Genomic DNA, 22,504 nt, shown 5'->3' with positions numbered 1-22,504 from the left:
AATATTTTAATGACAACTCAAAGGTTGTTGGCAGCCATATTGGATTAAAGTGAACAATTTGGACATCATTTTCTCCAAAACCGTTCAACAAAAATAATTGAAACTTGGCATTTGAAAATAACTCCTCATGGGGTATATTGGATGATAATGATGTTTTCGGTGAAGTCGTATTCCAATCATAATTGGTTGAATTGAAATCCTTATCCAAAAATCTGAAAACTTCACATATGTCTGGTCTATGACGCAATGTGAGTAAAAATTAAACTTGTGACGACATCGGTCACATGGTATGGCAGCCATATTGTATTAAAGGAAAAAAATTGGACATCACTTTCTCCTAACCCCTCAATGAAAGAAATTAAAACCTAGTAAATGTCATCAACTGCACATGTGGTATATAGAGTGATAATGATGATGTCATCGGTGAAGTGGTATTCCAGCCCTAATTGGTTGAATTGAAATCCTTCTCCAAAAATCTGAAACTTCATATATTTCTGGTCTATGACCCGATGAGAGTGAAGAATTAAACTTATGATGACATAGCCCACATGGTATGGTAGCCATATTGGATTAAAGGAAAAAAAATTGGACATCACTTTCTCCAAAACCACTCCAAAAATGGAACCTAGTAAATGTCATCAACTGCCCATGTGGTACATAGGGTGGTAAAGATGATGTTATCAGTGAAGTGGTATTCCAACCATAATTGATTGAATTGAAATCTTTATCCAAAAAAATTGAAAACTTCAAATAACGAATCGATGACCTGATGTGAGTGAATAATTACATCGAGGACGTTCATAACCCATGCCAAGAAACTATGTGACAAATTAGGATGCATGGATGATCGGGGTATATGGGCCAGTAGTGAGCCATAATAGCCGTGTGTTCAGTTAACAATGGTATTTTTGTTCAGAATGAACGAAGAAAGCAAGGCGATGCACTCCAGAAGTGCCGTTCTCGTTAACAATATACATTTTGTACATTTAACATGTTCGTGGTATTTGGTGTGCCCATTATTTTGTAGTAATATGTTGTAAATGTTTGTGTCATGTAAGAAAGTGATAGATCTTGGTGTTATTTTAATTATTGTCCCTGAGAAGGCAGTGTATAATTGTCACTAATAACTCAGTATGATTTATATTTTTTATAAGCTGTTTCCACCTTTTATCAGAGTAATAAATAATAACCATTCTTTTCACGTCGCGAGGCACATAGGGCTGCCGAGGCAGTTTGATTTAGCTAAAGAGTCCAATCCATGGATGGGTCGCCACTCCGATGCAGAATACTCAAATGGCTTATTACCCCAATAAGCTTGTACTTATTTTGCTGACCTCAGAAGGAAGACAGGCTGAGTCAACCCACCTGGTGTTCTTTCAAAGGCACGGCAGGGACTCAAACTCAAGACCCTAAGATCATAAGTTAGGCACCTTAAACGTTAAGCCACACCAGACTTACCTTTTTCAGAACGTAGTATAAAACTGACGATTGTTCAAGTCATTATTTGATTGTACAATGCAAGGCACTGGCTATACAACCATTTCTCAACAATATTACTTTTTGTTCCACAGCTTGGCTGCCATTATCTTGAAACGGTTAAAGGCAAGGCTCTACCTGTGAAACTTTATGATACTAGGGGGTTGGAGGCCGATGATGATGATATTAGGATTCATGAAGATGACCTTTTAAGCACCATTATGGGACACGTTCGCATCAATTACGAGGTATGTTTGTGTCGTGTTTTTTTTAAAACATTTTGGAGAGTTAAAGCTCAACAAAACTATACAAATTTCAAACAATACGTTCCTAAGGTTATGCGACACTTTCCAATGAAGATATAATAAAAAATAATAAACAAATAATTTACAACAGACTCCGGTTGTGAAATGGTTAGAGCGTCTGCTCTGAATCTGGAACATCAGCGGTTCAAGCCGACCGGGCCAAGTCATAAAAAAGCTTTAAAAGTGGTATGTGCTGCTTTCTCACAGGATGCTCAGAATTTAAAAAGCATGCAGCATGGATAAACAGCTTTGGTTTGTCATCCATTGCACAGGCTTGATGTTCCTGATTGCCTCCTGCATTAACTGTCCATGGAAGGAACTCAATTAGAATATAATCAACAAATATTATCAATTGCCCACTTGGGAAGTGTAAAATTGTTTTGACGAAGAATGGAGAGGATGGAAACCTGGATTTCAAATGCTTGATTGGAATACCACATTCTCTGTCTGGTATTATTTTCTTTAAATATACCATTGAGAGCAAGTTGTTACTTATAACACTTAAATAATCTGACAGTATGGTAGAAATGTAATGAGTGCACTTACCTTTGAGTAGTGTGACCGAGGTTTGATACCATACTGAATATGTTGTTGAATTGGTGATTCACAGGTGTGATGTTTCATCACAAAATGTGGCATCACTTGAATTTTATATTTTTTGCAAACCTTATCGAGGCTCGTATGAGAGCTAACACACAATGCACAGCAAGGGGGGGGGGGCATGAGACAAGAGGGGTGGGAGAGGGAAGGACAAAAGAGTGGGGAACAGAGACATCAGAAGATCTGTGGAAGGGAGAGGGATGGGGCGGGGAACACAGGGGTACATAAGATGGACACTACAGGGACTTTCAGGAAGGAAAGCAGGGAATTTGAAGGAGGTAGGTTTGGGGTGGGTTCAAAGGGGTAGAAAAGATTGAGGATTTGGATGGGGGATGATAAGAGGTGGTGGTGAGCAGCTGTTTGGAAGGCCTGGAGGGAAGAATGGGATTGAAGAGAGTGAGGGAATTCATTCCAAAGGCGGTAAAAAAAGGAATGAAAAAGTGAAGGTGACCAGGGGAGCTGCCAATGATTCGAAATGCCTTGGTTTCCACAGCGTGAAGCTGAGAAAGGTGGAAGGCAGGAATACCAGCCCAGAGGGGAGAGGAGTACTCTTTCAGACTGCAGACAAAAGCTTTGTATGTGGCCAGGAGCTCGGATGGGCCGAGGAAGGACTTTGCATGATGGAGGATTCCCAGTCGGCGACTGGCTTTGGAGGCCAGGTTGGAAATGTGGCTTTCCCAGAAACGATCATGGCAGATAATGAAACCCAGAAGCTTGAAAGAAAGTACTTCTTCCAGGGTATTGTTGAGAAAGTGAATGGTGCCAGGAGCTCAGGGGGTTTCCAAATGGTCCTTTCGGAGAGACATAGTGAGAGAGTGAGATTTGTCTGGATTGAAATACATGTTCCACTTGTTGGAGCAGTTTGTGATTATATCCATGTCTGCAGAGAGTGAAGAAGCTCCTGCATGCCAGTGTGAGGGATGACAGATGGTACGGCAGAGGGTGGAGTCATCAGCAAAAAGATAAAGAGGACTTTCCAGAGAGTCGGAGAGATCATTGATGAAAACCAGACAAAGAACAGGGCCCAGAACGCTACCTTGAGGAACTCCAGCCTGGACAGGAAGAGGGGATGAAAGAACTCCATTTAGGTCCACACGTAAGCTGCGGGAGGAGAGGAAGTCTGCGAGCCATGAGTGGAGATGGCCTTCAATTCCATAGGAAGAGAGTTTGGTGAGCAGGGCAGGGTGGCAGACCGTCAAAAGCACGTGATGTGTCTAGGGATATGGCTCTGATTTCATATTCGGCATTGAGGACCTCCATCCATTGTTGGGAGAGCAGAAGCAGCATATCCAGGGTAGAGTGACCTTGTCTGAAAGCAAATTGATGTTCAGAAATCAGGCCATTGGAGAAGAGGAAATATTTAATGTCTGAAGCGATGATTGATTCCATAACCTTGCTGATGATTGGCAGAAGGCTGATTGGTCTGTAGTTGCAGGGATCTGTTTTTGTATTTATTTTATGCAGGGCAGTAATGTTTGCTGATTTCCAAGCAGATGGCAGATGAAGTTGAGCAAATGAGAGGGTGATTGGAACATAGAGAGGGTGAGCAAGAGCAGCAAATCAGGTTTTTATGACAGGGAATCAGGGAACCATGACATGTGTGCTGATGCCGTCTGGACTGTTTGCAGATTCTGAGTCGAGGTTTGACAGAAAGCTTTTCACCTTGCCAGGAGAAAAGGACACAGAGTCCTGGGGCAGTTGTGTGTGACAGAGTAAGGTGGGTAGAGAAAGCAATGGGTTTTGGACACAATATTTCGATGCAAACACCGAGTTTCGGCATTCAGCCTTTTCACGTGCGGTTTCAGCAGTGCGGCCATTTGAGCTAAGGGAGGGGAGGGAGGGGGAACATACACCAGAAACAGATTTGATTAGATGCCACCAGGATTTGGAGGAGGGAGAGACGTTTGAAAGTTCAGACTTGAGCTTGGAAAGATGTTGTTTTCTGGCTCTCCTGGGGGTAGATACACACTTGTTCTGAGCTTTATGGAAGGAACTGAGATTACCCTCAGTTGGGTTTGCTTTCCTTGAGTCGAATGCAAGTTGTTTCTGGACAACTGCCTTGCCACAAGCTTCAGTGAACAATGGGCGGGAGGAAGGGTAGGACAACTGAAGACGACATGGGATAATTCTGTTTAGGAGGGATAGCAAGTTTCTTTGAAAGAATTTCCAGGATGAGTTGATGTTGGAGAAAGTAGCAATGGGAGACCAGTGTAGAAGTTTGATGGCTTGCTTGGAGAATAAACATTAAATATGGACCCATCTGTGAGCATTAGTTTGTGGACAACAAAGGTCTCACACACATTATGTTTCGTAAAAAGTGGTGAATTATCATTTGCACCCTGGCCCTGGGCCACTTCAAAATTTCTGCCCTGACTGGGAAGGTAAAGGAAAACTACACAGTACAAAATGAAGAAATCCTCTTTCTCCTGAAGGCCATTGCCGGTCTGCGTTAGGCAGGTAGAACAACATAAAAATCAAAGGATCATTGATTGAGGTTTACGAATTGTGGTGGGAACCAAGGAGAAGTTCATGTTTCTGTAATGAATCCTTCATCAGAGCAAAAGAACATGGTTATTGCAAATAGATTTGGCACATGTATGAAATAACATCTGGGCATGAGGATGTGAAATGATTTTGGGATTGGGGTAAATTGAGAATTTAAAAAAAGTATGGGAGAGAATCGTAAAGGTTTGAAAATGCTTTTGGGAACCATGATTTATTTATACACTCCACCACCTCCACGACCAAGACACAACTTTGATTTTTTTTTTCTTGATTTATATACACTTTAAAATGTCCACTTCCAACCATCTTCTGATCTTTGTCTGATCATGTGCTTGTCCATCCATCCATTGGGACCATAGTGGGGCAACTTAGCATAACAATTGTGCATTTTGTGAGGAAAGCACCAAATTTGGCAAACCAGTAGCCTATCATATTATGAACAGATTTGGATATTGGGCCATCTCAAATTCAGCCGTTGATGGCTGTGGCAGCCATTTTCCACTGCCATCAAAAATTTTGAGATGGCCCAATATCCAAATTTGTTGATAATATGATAGGCTACTAGCGTGCCAAATTTGGTGCTTTCCTCACAAAATGCACAATTGGTATGCTATATTTAGCTAAGTTGCCCCACTACCATACTCTGCAAAGAGCGATGGTGCTGCCAAAGCAATCTCCTGGGCTACTGGGCACAATCCTGGATGGGGCACCACTCCGACACAGGACACTGAAATGGCTCAATCATCCCAGCAAGCTGGTACTCATTTGACCGGCCTCAGAGGGATGACAGGCTGAGTCAACCCCACCTGGTGTTAATTCACTGGTAAATGGGGCTTGAACTCAGGATACTAAGATCCCAAGCCAGCCACCCCAACCACTAAGCCAACACCAGTATGAGAGAGGGGTTGGAAAATAAAGAGACTCTGTTCAGTTTTTCACTTGCAAAAGCACTTTTAACCGTTATTTTATTTGAGGAAGTGCTGGCTGTTAATGTGATGTTAAGATATTTCATGGCATTGCATCATCATTCAGGCTCCATAAATGTTTTCATGTTGTTATGGCAGGTGACTTGCTTATATCTTCGTTTCACATCAAATTGGTGATTTGTGGTTGACGTTCAAGTTGCATTTCCATGTCTCATACATTTTAGAATTAAAACTGCCTTGACATGACATATTTGGTCCACACATAACTTGTTTATTTTATTCCTTCTTTTTAATTTTCTTCTGCAGTACAATCCAAGTTGTGAAATTAAGGATGATAACCCAAAATACAGAAAAGATCCAAAGTTTAGAGATCGAATGCATTGTGTTGTTTATGTGATCAACGGTCGTCAAGTCTCTGTTCTATTGGAACCACTTGTGAAGAAATACAGAAACCTCCGTAAACGCATCACCAAAGAAGGTAGGAATAATATTTTTCAAATTAAAACACTCATGTAAACTAGAGAATATATAATATGTTAAAAGCATTTGGATGAGTACTTGCTGAGTGTTGACGATACTGAACAAGTTTCCCCAGAGTGGTTTGGGGTTCAATTTTTATTGCACTCATTGGTATTTATTGTTTGGAGTTGAAGATTCTGGAAAGTGAGACAGTCTCAGGAGAATTAGCATATTGCTATTGGTTTGTTGGTAAAACATAATCAGGTTCATTTAATAACCTCAATATGATCATCTGCCTTCCTTAGGTGGCTTGCATGTGGTTTTTGCATATAAAGTCCTGGTTCATGAAAGAGCAGAACACAAAACGAATCAGTCGGCATAATAACCAAAAGAAAAGTAGAGAAAGAGGAAATGGGGGGGGGGAGTGGGGGCAGAGACGCACAACAACAGCAGAGTTGAGGAACAAAATAGAGGTAGGCTTGGACAAATAAGGGATTGTGGGGAAGAATGAGGGGAAGGGGAGGATGCATAGTGGTGAACAAGAAGGATACAGATGTAAAGTGTCATGAAGGAAAAACTGGAAATTTGGAACCAGGAGGGCTTGAGTGAGGCCAGTGTGGGGGTGGGGGGGGGGGGCGGGGAGGAGAGTTGAAAAGGGTAGAATAGATCAATAGTTTTGAATGGTGGTGAACAACTGTTTTGGTGATCTGTAGTGAATAATGAAATTCAAGAGAGGTATTTGTGTGATGCTTCCTTTTCCACCTCCTTTATTGTTGTATTTTCTAGATTTTATGTTGTGTATTTTTGTTGGTTTTCCTTGTACGAATGTGCATTTGACACACTTAACTCAACGAAATTCGATTTGAATGTCGCTGAAGTACCCTATCACAAATTTCAGTTGTTCTCCCAATTTTTCATCATTTGGTGCAAAGAGTTTTAGATCATTCATGTGCAGCAGATGTGTCACTTTCCCTGTCTCTTTGGATGTTCTTCTATGGGGGTGATAGGGTGTATCCACATCCTTGCTCATTCATGAGGTCGTTCATGGCTCCATGGCCAGGTAAACCAGGAGAGGTGAAACACTATCACCTTGGAAGGTCCTGCAACATATCTTCACTCCTGAATTTTGATCTTTCCTTCTGAGTGCTGTAATATCAATGTGGTATTCCAATGCTCCATTGCTTTCTCAATCAGTTTGATTACTTGGGGATTCATCTTGTATTCCAACATGCATTTTTTTATCATCCATGAATGTGACACACTATCAAAATACTTTTTGTAGTCTAGCCAGGCTGTGAATAATTTGATTCTTCTCATCTTAAAATTTGAGTATGGCCTTGTTTAGTCGTCAGTGCTCTTTTATTCTGTGGCATCCTCTTTCACATTCCTTCTGTTCTGCCTCTTGGCCTCCTAGTATTAGGTGGTGGTGCATCTATCTTGTGATGATTCCCACAAGAAGTTTGCACAACTTCTTGGTAAACATGTTATTGGTCAATATTTAAGGGTATTTTGGATCTTCAATAGTTGAAGGGGTCAAGCAGTCAAAAAGGTCAAAGTACATTCCAGTAGTACGTCATTGATACATGTACTGTACATATGTGAAGTCAGTATGCAACTGACGTTCAAACAGTGCACAATTAATTGGCGTATCGTCACATGGCTTCATGGAGCGACTGAACGTGTTTTTCATGTTTATACACTGCATGCAAATGTATTTATAATGACATGGGAAGATAAATGTACAGAAGTAACACTTTGAAGCCAAAGGAAATTTGGAAATTGAAGTACCCTCTGCCACCACTACCAGGTGTCACAACATTGATTTGATTGGAACATTGGAACAAGTTGGATAAGTATACCAAATGTTGACACATTTACATAGAGAAATTCATCGAATTTCTAAAATTGTCAATTTTCATCCAATTGACTTGAAATTTGAATAGGATTTTCATATCAGCTCACTGAATACAAGCCCCAATTATTTTAAAGGTCAAAAAGGTCAACATAAGCCAAAAGCAACAATTATGGTGCGATTTCTAAAATCCTCAATTTTCCTCCATCCATTGGAACCACACTCTGTGCAGAGCATTGGTGCTGCCGAAGCAGTCTCCTTGGCTGTTGAGCGCAATCCTGGACAGGTCACCACTCCAACACAGGATACCAGCAAGTTGGCACTCATTTTGCTGACCTCATAAGGATGACAGGCAGAGTCAACTCAACAGCCAAAGGAGGGTTGAACTCAGGATGCTCGGATCCTAAGCCCAACGCCATAACCATTAAGCCAATACAAGGCATAATTTTCATCTGATTGACTTAAATTTGAACATGATTTGCATATAAGGTCAATTAATTCAACCACTAATTATTTTAAAGGTCAAAAGATCAACATAGGCCGAATTTCTAAATTTGAGAGATAGGGCCCATATATATATAGATATATATATATATATATATATATATATATATATATATATATATATATATATATATATATATATATATATCTATATATATATATATATATATATATATATATGACTAGGGTGAATATACTGATTCTGGCTCACTTTTCCCTATGTAAATGAATGGAGGATTTTCAGCGATTCCCTTTTTTTTTCCTTAAAAATAAACCCCCTTTTTATCCCAAGGTATATTTATTTGTCTCCCCTTTTAACCTAGGGGCTCTCTATTAAAATAACCCATACAACAAGATAAAGATTTGTTAAAGGTGATTCTAAAGAAATATCTGAAACGTCTAAGCCTCGGGACACTCTTTATCAAATAACCGATGCATATTGTTTAGCTCACTCATTGAACCTATAAACATTTGTTCATTCTCAAATTCCTTCAATAGTTTAATTTTCTTTGCACAATAATCCCCATCTAAAATATTGACAAACAAAACATTTGAATCTTTATATTTTTTAAGATACCCGTTTTGTGCCATTACGAAATGATAAACTTCTCTTAATGCTCTTGTTTGACCACCTCCTGAGCCACCTATCATTTTGAGATTATAGTAAATTGTTTTTTCATTGTTCAATTGATAACCATCAAAGTTTTCAGTCCATTCAAGGATATTCATTTTTTCTTTACATCCTCTAACTTACTACTTTTTAAATTGATTCGCTTATTTGTTTTATTTACCTTTGTTTTAGTTATTTTTTCAATAAGACTTATTTGATATTTTTCACATTCATTATGTTTTCCATTTATATACCAAGACTGAGATTTTCTCCACTCTTTAGTTTAATTAATACTTGGTTTAACCATTTATATATTGCGAAAAAACGCGGCGGTAGCCCTTAAAAAACCGTAACCCATCTTCCCATCGTTAAAACACAATCTATTCTCTTCACTCTATCATACAATATCCATATGGAACACAATCTATTCCATTATCTAAAAGAAATCTCTTATCATCAAAGGCTCCTAATGCCTTTTTATTTACTTCTTCACTATATATGTTATGTTTATAACTTCTTATTGTATTCATTTTCCTATATTCTTCTTTCTTATTCATCAAACAATTATAATAATTTCTAAAAGTTATTGATTTCTTTATTACATATTTCTTTATTCCCTTTAACCTCTTATCAATCTGATCACCATACTTATAAGCATATGCCTTTGCTCTCAATCCAATAAACTCACTCATTACTTTTCCACCCAACTCATCCTTAAACTTACCAATAACCTTTTCATTCTTTTTGGAAAATAACTCACTCTTCTTGCTGAAATTACTTGTATCATATACTCCAATATTTTTCTTCATATCTTCATAAACATCATCAGTTTTTATATCTAGGATAAAACTATCAGTGTCCATATACAACAATGAAACATTTTCACCATACTCTTTCTTTAAGTCATTATACAAATAATCATACATCAATATCTTTGATAAATCAAGAACCGCTGTTCCAATATAAATTGGTTTATCCATTACAATACTTTCCTTTTTCATATGAATTGCAGAAAAGTTCTCTGAAAAAACCTCTTCTCTCTCAAAATTTGGTTTATTTATCAATCTCGAAGCTTCTTTCCAAGATGTTGCGAATCTAATGTTTTGCCTGTTTCTAACATTTTCCATAGTCTTTCCAAATACAGCATTATTCATTAATTTATAAAAGTCCCCTTCAAATTTTACTTTTGTATTTGCTCTCATATCTGTATTGAATTGAATATACTTTTTCACCCAAGGACTTTGTTTAAATTTTAAAACTCTATGAATTTTAGCTACTCTCAATCCTTCTCTCAAAAACTGTTTTAAGCTTCTCTGATGCAAAACATATCCCTCTTTATCATAGAATGTTGTTAATAACTTTTCTGTTGATTTACCTTTAATACTAAAACTTTTATGATAATCACTTAACCATTCTTTCTTTGGGGTGTCTTTCTCACATGCAAAAGGAAGATCTTTATGCTTATTATGAAGATCACTCGGGTACCTCAAATCAACTTCAAAATAATAACCTTCTTCTTCGTCATTCAATTCCTCTTGAGAAGAAATAACAATATTCATCAAAGCCTTTTCATAATCCTTTTCTTCCACCCACTCTAATTTGCCATAAGGCAGAGATTGAGACATTGCCCATCCATACAAATTATTAGCATCAAAATACATCAAATAATTACTATCTTTTTCACTATCATAATTTGGAAGATATTTATTATTTGCTTTAACATATCTTTTTGAACATACTTGTGATATTCCACCTCTCTTGGACTTCTCAATCATCAAAACCATATCAACATCACTGATTAAATCTATATCTTGTTTTGTCATTTGCACTCCAAGCTAAACCAGGAGCTGTGAAATAGTGGACAGGATCTAATCCATAATTTTTATTATGACAGAGTGATCTGAAAGCTTCAAACACATCAGCTAACAATAAAACATCTGTTTTTAGATATAAATCATGATATTCTCCAAGGTTCTTTATCTTAAATATTTTCCATATTTCTTGTGCGTGTTTACATTCCTTATCACTTATCTCTTCTTCATAAAGGTTATTGTAGAAACTTTATTTTGATGGAAGTTGTGTTTCTTTAAATCTCATAAATGAATCCATATAATCATAAGGATAAATTCCCTTACTTGTAAGAATTTTCTCTTTACTTTGAATTTCATTCCTTGTTTGAATTTCCTCTCTCGTAAGAATTCCTTCTTTAATCAGAATTTCATCTTTAATCAGAATTTCCTCTTTAGTTAGAATTTCATTCATTGTTCGAATTTTCTTTATAATTAGAATTTCATCTTCAGTTAAAATTTCTTCATTAATTTGCTCATTAATTAGAATTTCCTCTTTACTTTGAATTCTCTCTTTAATCTGAATTTCCTCTTTCGTGAGAATTTCCTCTTTTGGAAAGAATGAATTAAGATTTGGAAAAGAGTCCGTGGAGCTTAGATTTGATGCGAGGTAGGCTAGTGGTGTTCCCATAAACTTGGAAGAATCAAGAAACCGAATACGAGTTATAGGTTTTGTGAATATCATTTTTGTAAATGAAATATACTTTTGACTTGTGTTTGTTATGGCAGAAATATTCCCTGGTGTTTTTGAAAGTTCATTTATAAATAGATGTGTATCATAGTTGGCGCTGTTGTGAAGAAAGACTGGAATAAAAGAAGGTAATTTATAATTAAGATTACAACAGGAATGAGCAGGACCTCTATATTTACCAGTAAGATGACAATGATCTCTAACTTTAGACTCGTTAATTTTCCCCTCACAAATATGACAGATATTGTTCTTTCTAAATTCTAATTTTTCTTCTTTGGTTAATTTCATCGGTTCATTTGTTTCTTTCATTAATTTAGTGAGTCTTATACAATCCTTTTCTAATCGTTTTACAAACTCTTGTGAAGAGTTTATTATGTTCTATATAATGTTCAAGTTTATTATACTTTTCTCCAACAGATGATTTGATATAATAACAGAAACCACAAGGAATATGTTTTTGATATTTATTTGTATATGATTCTTTTGGATTCGGAGAAGCAGTATTTATCTTTTTAAGGATACACTCAAAATCAGCATATATCACAAATGGGTGCATGATAGATTTATTATAATCTTTAAAATAAATCTTTTCACCAGGTTTAGGCATTGTAATGACAGCTGATTTATGATTACTACAATATTTTGAATGTTGTTCTAATCGTTCTTTTGTATGAAATGAATTAAGACCGCTTACAAGGATATATTTTGTTTGCTGTTCTGAATACCTGAGAAGAGATTAATCTTGATAAATTGTTGATGTATGTGTAATGTGAATTCTTACCAACACTAAAATATAAAAGATCAATGTGTGTTTCTTCATTTTTATAGTTGTTTGAAATTTTTAATATTTGAACTTTGTTTGTATCCGTTAATCCATATACATTAATAGAAAGATTATTCTTTTTCTCAAATTTAGGAATATCTGTTAGTGGCATTGGGAATTTAAAATCTTTAATGTCCAAGGTATTCTCATATTTCATATATTGTTTTACTCTTTCTGAATTACATTTTGGTGAATGTAAGTGAGCAAGAACAGACCAGAGAAAACATTTATTATCATTATTCTTAATATTAACAACTGCCTTCTTTCGTTTTATTTCTTTTGGTAATTCAATATAAGAAGCTTTAAGAGGGTTTGATTTTAGAATGTGTATATCTAAAAAGATGATTTTTTAAATATTGAATCCACTTCCTACCACTGTTTTATCAACATCCTCCTCTTGTCTTGATAGTTCTTCATAAACCCCACTATTCAAAAAATCTTGAAATGATGTTATAAAATGAAGATCTGTTCTCATATAAGGAGTTTGTTCTTCATCTTGTCTTTTCATATTCATTTTCACTCCCATATAAAACTTTAAAGTTTTCATTTCTTTTAATGTCTTTTTAATAAATTTTTCAACATCAGGTTTCACTATTTCAATTGATTCAGCTATTGATGATGGACCGGGTTCTCCAAATTGAAAAATCCTTATTTTTATATGCCCTTTAAATGCCCCATCAGTGTTTTCAATATAATAGTCTCCCTTTACTTTAAACTCATTTTTCTTGTGTTTTTTGTGATCGAAGATGTCTATTATAACTACTCTTCAAAATATCCTTTGAGCAGATATCACAATGTTTTCTTTCCAACTCAAGAGGAGATATTTTATGAAACAGATTTAATGTGTGTTTGTTGGTTCGGAGGTGTTTTCTATAATGTTTATATTTGTGATTACAAACATCGCAGTATGTTGTATTCACCATATTTATATAATAAATCTTTGCTTAAACTAAAATTTTCTTGATGAAAATTTCGTTTATTTTACAGGTGAATCTGTGCTTAAAACCATTTTATCCTCCAACTTTTTCACTTAATAAATACAATGTTTCAAGACACAAAAGACAAGTTTCAATCAATCTCTTCATTTGTTAAAGATACTGAGAAATATGTCAAGGATGTAAAATTGAACAAAGATAAATATAACAACTATTGGATAAAAACTATTATGGTAAATAATATGAGTTCTTCAATTTCCTTCAGTGGAAGGGCTTTTAGTATACCTGGTAGAACATCAATTAAAGTATCTCTAACAAAAGTTTCTCCTCTCCTTCTAGTAATATATTCAAAACTAGAAAAAGCAATGAAACAAGAAAAAGTATCAAAAAACAAAAACCTTATGGATGAAGCTTTAGAAAGAAAAGATAAGACCATCTGTAATATGCAAGGAGAAATTTGTATTTTTTTCAACAACCCGAAAGATGTAAATCCTGATGAAATAAAGGATGTTAATATATCAGGTGAAATGACATTTCGTTCAATAGTAGTTAACGATCATTTTAAAATTACCTTTAATATAAAAAATGTTGTCGTTGAATCTGATAATGAAAAAAAGTATATCGATATCGATGGTAATATTATTAAATATGAGTCAATATACAACTGAAAGTATAGATGAATTTCAGTTTAAGTAAAGTTTTACTTTATAAATATGCTAGACTTTCCTGATTCTCCATATGACAAATTTGAGAATTGTCCTGCGTGTGAAAGACAGGGATTAAGCACAGAGTCAAAAGCTTATAAACAATGTATATTCTGTGATTATCTTCTAATTAATGATAATAAAAAATATAAAAAGGAAAATAATTCTTTTAGATTTACACCAAAAATGAATTACTTTACAAGATTGATTAGAGAAATGAATGTAAAGTATGAGGGTGATAACACACCTTTCCTTACAAGGGAAGAAACTGAACGTATAAGAGAAATGTTTAAAGGATTGTTGTTATATATTATTCATGAATGTAATTTTCAGGGAAATATCAACACAAGATATTGTATAAATAAAATAATGGATTATCTTGAAATTAAACCTGAACTTAGGATAAAATATAGAGTTTCTAAAAAAGCCAATAATAAATTAAATAACCTGTTTTCCAAATATATAAATGAATGATTTTTTACCTATTTGGGAAAATAAGATAAAATTTAACAACCATAAAAATCTTCCAAATTCATTAAGATGTCTCATAGTTGGTTCAAGTGGATGTGAAAAAACCTGCTTACTTTTAAAAATGCTCCTCACTCCCAACTTTTTAGATTATGATAATTTAATAATTTTCACAAAGTCGAGTTTTCAACCAGAGTATCAACTACTCTCACAAGGTTTTAATGCTGGTCTTCAAAAAGAAGATATAATCGGTTTATTTAAACGTCAAAAAAACCTAAATGATTATAACATTGAAGAAATAATTCAACTATTTTGTGATACACAGAGATGTAAAAAGAAATGAAATCCTATAACTTGTATTCTTAGTGATAATACGGATGATATACCGTCTCCCCAAGATTTGGATAAATCAAAAAAGAACCTCGTTATCTTTGATGATTGTGTTAATGAGAGAAACCAAACGGTAATGGACAGCTACTACACAAGAGGGAGACATTCTTCTTGTAATTGTATTTATCTTAGTCAATCGTACTTTCAACTTCCTCGTCGTTCCATCAGAAACAATGCTAATACTTTTATTTTATTCAAGTTAAATTCAATAGATATCAATAATTTTTGGAGAGATAATTGTTCTACATTATGTAGTACAAAGAAATTTGAGGATTACATGAAGCACACGACTGAAAAATATAAATATATTGTTGTGAAACAAGATGAGATATTAAGGGATATATTTTTTGTTTTATAAACAATTACATATATAAATGACAACTATTATTATAAATCTTGTGGGTAAATCTGCTTCTGGAAAAAACTTTCAAAAATCAAGGTTCTTGTGTAGTACAAATGAGAATATTGTAAATTTTCTTAAAAAACACCCCGTGATACGCATTGTATCAACAACAACTAGAGCAATAAGACCTGGAGAAGTAAAAGGTGAAGATTATCACTATATTTCAGTGGAGGAACATATGCGATTGAGGAATGAAGGACAAATATTTGAGGAGGTTTCTCTTGGTACAACAAAATATTCACATTGTAAGAGTGAGTTAAGGAAACTAAAATCTGGTGGTGTTGGGATATTAGAAACTAATCCAGAAGGAACGAGACAAATTATTGAATATCTGAGTGGAGTGAAGATTTTATCATTCGGTTTTGATGTTGATGAAGAAACTCAACACAAACATATGAAAAGCAGAGATGCAAGGATTAGTGAAGAAGAAATTACAACTCGCATTAATGTTAATAAAGAATTTGATGAAATATTTAAAGAAAAGGATTTATTTGAACACATCTACTTGAATGATGAAGAAAAGGAAAATTTCCCTGTTGATCTTTACAATTCATTAAATGATATTTTACAATAAATAAATGGATGCAAAAGAAAGAGCAAGAAGATTTAAGGAACATCAAGAGTTGGTTTTAAAAGTTGTAAAACAACAGGAAGACATAAAGAAGAAACGCAGACAGAAACTAATGGGCGAAGAAGCATTTGAAAGAAAACAAGAGAAATTTTTTAAACCACTTTTAAAAACTTCCCAAGAAAAAATGAAAGATGTTTCCACAGTTCCCACAGTAGAATATACTCCTAAAAAACTTAAAATGTTAAAAGATTTTGATCAAATGACGGAGGAAGAATTAGAGCATTTAGGAGAATTAGAATATGATGATGAAGATTTATTTCAACAACTGAAAGAGATTAATCGACCCCCTGATTATATTGTGAATGCTCTTCAAAACAATGAATATTCAGCGGATTCAAAAACCAAAGCAGGACTCATTCCAACAGAACAATCAGCAATATTTCATCTTCTTCAAGAAAAGGTATTGATATTTAATGATGAATTAAGGTTCTTGGGTTCTGCTCAACCCCCTGTTAAACTAACTCCGAGATTAATGTTTCTTCTCACAAAAGATGGAAGACAAGGTTCAACTGTGAGGGATGAATCAAAGTATATTGATAAACCATTGGATATGGAAAATAATGATGATAGAGTATATATTGATCTGCTGAACACTCTAAATTATAAGGTTATTCTTTCTGGTAAAAGTAGGAAGAATGAGAAGGACAAACACATTATTCAAGCTTTAAGTATCCTTGGTTCAGGTGTTAGTTTTCTTCCAAATAACCCATCGCAATTAGTTAATAGACTGTTATTGTTGTTAGGCAGTAAGAAGGCTGGAAATAACAATTGTTTTAATGAAGCATCAGCCATTTTAGACCAGTTGATTAATATGAAAATAATTAATAAATATCAATATAAAGACATTTTATCTCATTAAATAAGATGGGAAGCACAATCCTTAGTTTCAATTTCACAACAAGCGACCACACATCTTCATTCCCATACCCACTACAACTTGACACAACAAAAGAATATGAGGCATCTTTATTGTCCATGGAAACTTATTATACCTTATTTAATATAACCGAGAAAAATGACAAGTTTAGTTATAATCCGGGAAGTGGATACAAAACGATAACAGTCTCACCCGGAGCATATGTGATTTCTCAAATATCTTCCGAAATTGCTCGTCTTATGAAAGAACAGGGTGATGAACCAAAAAATATTGTTATAAACATTCAAAAACATACTTCAAAATCAACGATTAAAGTTAAAAATAACTACAAGGTTGATTTCACAATTGATAATTCATTTAGAGAGTTATTGGGTTTCTCCTCAAAAAAGATTGAAACTAATGGGACGTTTTACAGTGATAATGTCATTCAAATATCCTCAGGAATAAATTCAGTGTTACTTCACTGTGATTTGATTGATGGTGCTTATAACGAGGGAAAAAAAAACAAATACAATATTTTCATTCAGCGCATACTCATCCCCAATTGGTTATAAATTCAATATGGAACCTAAAAATTTGGTTTATCTACCTGTGTCAGGAAAAACCATACACAGAGTAAATTTTAGGATAACCGACCAAGATAATCGTGTGATTTCTTTTAATGGAGAAGTTATATCCATCAGAATTCACCTACGTGAAGTTTTCCAATAAATAAATACGATGGTTATTGTGAGGAAACACGAGTTGGGAAAATATAAAATAATTACAGGGGATGGGATGTTCCTTTCTCCATACTACAAGGGTGAAGGTATGTATCTTGGTAGAGGATACTATAAACCTAAGAGACAAAGGGGTGTTGGACATCAATTTAGAGGAGATGGGATAATTGATACTCTCATGGGTATTGGTTCAACTATTCTTAAACATAAAGATCTAATTGGTTCAACTGCTTCTGCTGTGGGAAATGTAGCAGGTGCTGTAAAGAGTATAAAAGATGCTCAGAAGGAATCTCATAAATTACAAGCAATAAAAGAAATTAAGAAAGGCAAAACTCAGTTGTCCCCCCAAGAACGACAGAAAATAATTCAAATACTTGGATCAGGGTTTCAAAAGTTTTAACATCTTTTTTCCTAAATAATTACAAGTATGGAAGCAATTGATAGTATCTATGATTTGGATGATACTATTATTATCTCAAACTCCACTAAAAAAGATTACTTCAAGGTAAATGCAATAACTGGAACAGACTGGAATACGAATGGTACAAAAAGTTTTGAAATAAATAATCAACAAACCTATTTGAATCTCTCCGAAGGTTTCTTGTTGTGTAAATTTAAATTCACTAAAGCTGGGAATAACACAAACGCTACACTTGTAAATGATTTCTTCTGGAAAATGTTTGATAGTGTGCGTTTGTATATTGGAACACAAGAAGTTGAAGCGGTTGATTATGTCTCTGCTGTATCTGAAATGATGAAATTTACACTCTATACATTCAGTGATAGAATGGGAAAGGGGTCTGTCGAAGGTTTTATTCCTGATATGTCAACGGGAACAAACACAGACCCTGGATATACTCAAAGGAAAGGAATGTATAATGATGATACAAAAACAGAAAATAGTTTTACTGTGGCAGTTCCTCTTAAAGGTATATTTGGATTTTGTGATCATGATAAAGTTCTGTATGGTCTTAAAATTAGATTTCAACTACAAAGGAATGATAATGAAAATCGGTTGCTTTTTGGTGTTGGTAGTGCTTTTGGTGAACAGAATAAATTTGTAATTGAGGAGATGAGTTGGTATATCAGTGAATATACTCCTAATCTTAAAACAGAAGAGATGTTGAATCGAAGACTTAACTCAAAGAAACCACTCAGTGTATCATACCTCAAAAGAAGATGTCAACACGTTAAACTCAACCAAACTACTTACACGTGGAATTTGGGTGTTCTGGAAGGAAAGCCACGATATCTGTGGATCATTTTTAAAAAGCCAGATGGTGATACTGCGACTGATAAGAATAATGCATTGAGTGATAATGCTAAGGTGAAACAACTTCGCATTTCTCTAGATGGAACATTTTATCCACGAGATAGATTGGAAATTAATTGGGAAAAAATGATTTTGCTGAAGCATACAAGTCTTACCAAAAGGTGTGTGAAAGTAATGGAAATAAAGAACCTATTTTGGATATGACAGCATTTAAAAGTTTGTATACAATCTATGCGTTTGACCTGAGCGCTCAAAAGGAAACTATAAAGTCTAATCGAGTGGATACTTCCCTATACATTGAAAGAGGAGAGAGTGAAGAAGTTGATACATATTGTTTGCTTTTGGAAGAAACAGAATTGCAGATTAATACAGATAATGGTGTGATGATTAGTCTCACATAATTTTTTGTTAAATAAATGAGTGGCAAAGTACCAACTGGGGTATATGTTAATCAAATCAATCTTCATAAACTATCATCTTGTGTTCAAAATCAAAAGCCTTGTACGATTAACGTTAATACAATTCAGAGAAAAGGAGCAGTAAGAATTGATGTTTTGCTCACAAGAGAACAGGTTAAAATCTTGAATGACACTGGCTCACTTAAAATTAAAATGACAAAACCAATGTTGAAAAAATATTCAACAAGAGAGACGAGTGGAGGATTTCTCCCATTTCTAATTCCTTTATTTGCTGGTTTAAGTGCGGTTGGAGCATTGACGGGTGGTATTTCAACAGCAGTGAAAACTGCCAACGAAAGGAAGGCTCAACTCCAAGCTCAAAAAGAATTGGAAAGACATAACAAAGAGTTGGAGAAACAAATTAGTGGAGGTGGTGTAATTGTAGATTTTGCTGAAAAACTTGAAGGTCTGCCTGATAAAGCGAGATTGTTAGTTGGAGATATGCTTTCTTCTATAGCACAAGCAGGTGTAAAATTAACGAAAAGAGGTAATGGATTATATCTTTCTAATAAATAAATGAGCATTGATGAGTGGTTGAAAGAATTTGGAAAGAATACAACATCAAATTTACAACTTGTCAAATATTGTAAGAAATTAAAATAAAATGTGCCGAAACATACAAAGAATATTATTATGAACTTAGAAGATAATAATGGGAACGGTTCTCATTGGGTTTGTATTTTTAATAGTCAAGACAAATATTATTTTGATAGTTTTTGTCTTCCACCACCTGTTGAACTCATAAAATTCTTACAGAATGGTGTTTATCAAACATTTCAAGTCCAAGAATTAAATTCCAAGTGTTGTCGTCAATTATGTCTATATGTGTTATTTCAACTCAACAAAAATAAAAATTTTTATGATATTATTTTTAATCTAATATAAATGACTTATGTTGGTAAAGATGGTTCTATCTTTGGTGTATCTCAAGAACTGGATATTGATTTATCATATTATTACACAAAGGAACAGGCTGAACGACATAAATATAATATAACCAAAAATATTAACATGAAAAATGCTTATAAATTAAAAAATTATCCAAGCCCGACTGACGCGAATGACTTGGTGAGATTAAGCGATTTATCACAATATATATCCTTAAATAAAACAGCCGTGTATTCCAAAGATACAGAAGTGTTGATATTATCTCCAGGTCATACAGAATTCACAGTTCGAATTAAAATAAATTTTTATAAAGAAGTGCGTATCATTTGTATGAGAATAGAACAATGGGGGTATGATATGAATGATTTAGGGTATAATTGGTCATTTAAAATTAACCTCGAAGACCTGGAACAATTAAATCAGTCTCGTAAGGAAGAATATTATCCACTTGGTATCGAGAATGAGTTTTGTGGGTCCACGATTAGTAAACAACAAATAAAAGAATTTAATAAGGGTAAATATAATAATGGTTTTGCCCTTGTTTATCTCATGAAAACAGAAAAAACAGGATTATATATAATAAGTAAGGAAATACAAAATGATTTAACTATGGGAAGATGGGGAGGTGTTTCGTGCCATAATATTATTCTAACATATATTTCTAATACATAAATGACAGCAAGAAGGCTTAAAGAAAATTATCATTTCTGTGTCCAAGCATACCTTCAAGAAAAGGGTATTCGGTATTTTCATAAATATGTTCTACAACATAAGAATGAGGTATTTTCAATAAAAGATTGGCATTATGCTGATGTTGATAAACCGACAACTTTAGATTTAATTAGAATGTTAAATAATGAAAAAATTATAAAGTTAAGAAAAGGTAAGGCTCTTTTAGAAATTCAAAAGAAATTTTATTGGTTTCCTGTTGTAAAAAAAAATTATTTTGGATACAGGAATAACAAGAAATCGTGATGAATATATGTATAATATTCTATGGGGTGTAAGCGATTCAAGGATAGTAAGGGATGAGGAAGGAGTTGAAGAAGAGAGGGAAGAGGAGGAAAAGGAGGAGGAGAGGGAGAAGAAAGAAATAGGAAAAGGAGAAGAGAGAGAGAAGGAGGAGAGGGAGGAAAGAGAGAAGAGAGAGAGAGAGGGATGAAAGGGAGGAGAGGGAGGAAAGAGCGAGACAAAATAAATATCAATATATGGAAACCAGTGAGATTAAAAAAAAGATTGGTGGTATTACAGAAAATAACTCAACCCACCGAGGAGGAAAACAAAGAATTGACAAGTCTATTTGCAATACTTTCGCCAAGAATATTGACATCGACAAGATATTCATTTTAATTCAAGTTTTTCATTTTTATTTTTTTTCTTAAATAAATGGAGGAGAGAGTGAAGGCATTTCGAAGGATTCTTTATGTTTTAAAAATTAAGATTCAAATGTGCATGTTGGAAACTAAAAAGGTTTTTGCACTCTGCAGGAATTTTTCTCATAAATCAATGAGTTATTGTCTCAAATGTAAAAAGAAAACTAATACTAAAAATATTTCATATATTAAAAGTAAAAATAACAGGGTCATACAAAAAGGTATATGTTCGGTGTGTGGTTCAAAAAATAATCAATTTATCTCCAAACACAAACTCGGAGGAGATATACAAAAGTTTTTATCAGGAAGTAAATTTACAACTACTGGAATACCAGGGGAATTACATCTTCCAGGGTATTCTTTCTGTGGTCCAGGCACAAACTTGGATAAAAGATTAGATGAGGCAGACAATCCTAAATCCTGGAGTCAACCAATCAATAGAGTTGATGAAGTGTGCATGAGACACGATATTGATTATGGGAATACCACAACGTTGGAAGAAAAGCATGAAGCCGATAGAGAAATGTTGTATAATTTGTCTCTGATACAAAATCCAACCTTGAGAGAAAAAGTTGATCGGTTCATTGTGAAGAAGATGATCAGTGCTAAATTGAAACTTGGACTTGGAAATTTAAAAAACTTATAGGCTCTAATGATGCCATTAAGATTGAAGAGCAATTAGCTGATGAATTACATAAACCAATATTCACAAAGTTTCAGAGAAGGAAAGTTTATTCCAAGGAAGTTGATTATATCTGGTCTGCTGATTTGATTGAACTCAATAATG

At 34.3% G+C, this 22,504-nt stretch overlaps 1 protein-coding gene across 1 annotated transcript in view; it reads left to right on the top strand.

Annotated features, from left to right (window-relative positions):
* The first annotated feature begins 1,552 nt into the window (after positions 1-1,552).
* Positions 1,553-22,504, top strand: part of LOC147025466 (interferon-induced protein 44-like) — a 119,192-nt gene continuing 98,240 nt past the window's right edge. Inside the window, exons 1-2 of the mRNA XM_085886471.1 lie at positions 1,553-1,724; positions 6,119-6,290. Of these exons, the coding sequence (XP_085742597.1) occupies positions 1,698-1,724; positions 6,119-6,290 (199 nt within the window). The 5' untranslated portion in view covers positions 1,553-1,697. The remainder of the gene's footprint in view (positions 1,725-6,118; positions 6,291-22,504) is intronic.

Source organism: Eptatretus burgeri, chromosome 6, assembly GCF_056783735.1.
Source record: "Eptatretus burgeri isolate ZD-2024b chromosome 6, Ebu_testis_v1, whole genome shotgun sequence".
Taxonomy (NCBI): domain Eukaryota; kingdom Metazoa; phylum Chordata; class Myxini; order Myxiniformes; family Myxinidae; genus Eptatretus; species Eptatretus burgeri.
Note: the sequence above shows the minus strand (reverse complement) of the source record. Positions and strands in the feature narration are given on the sequence as shown.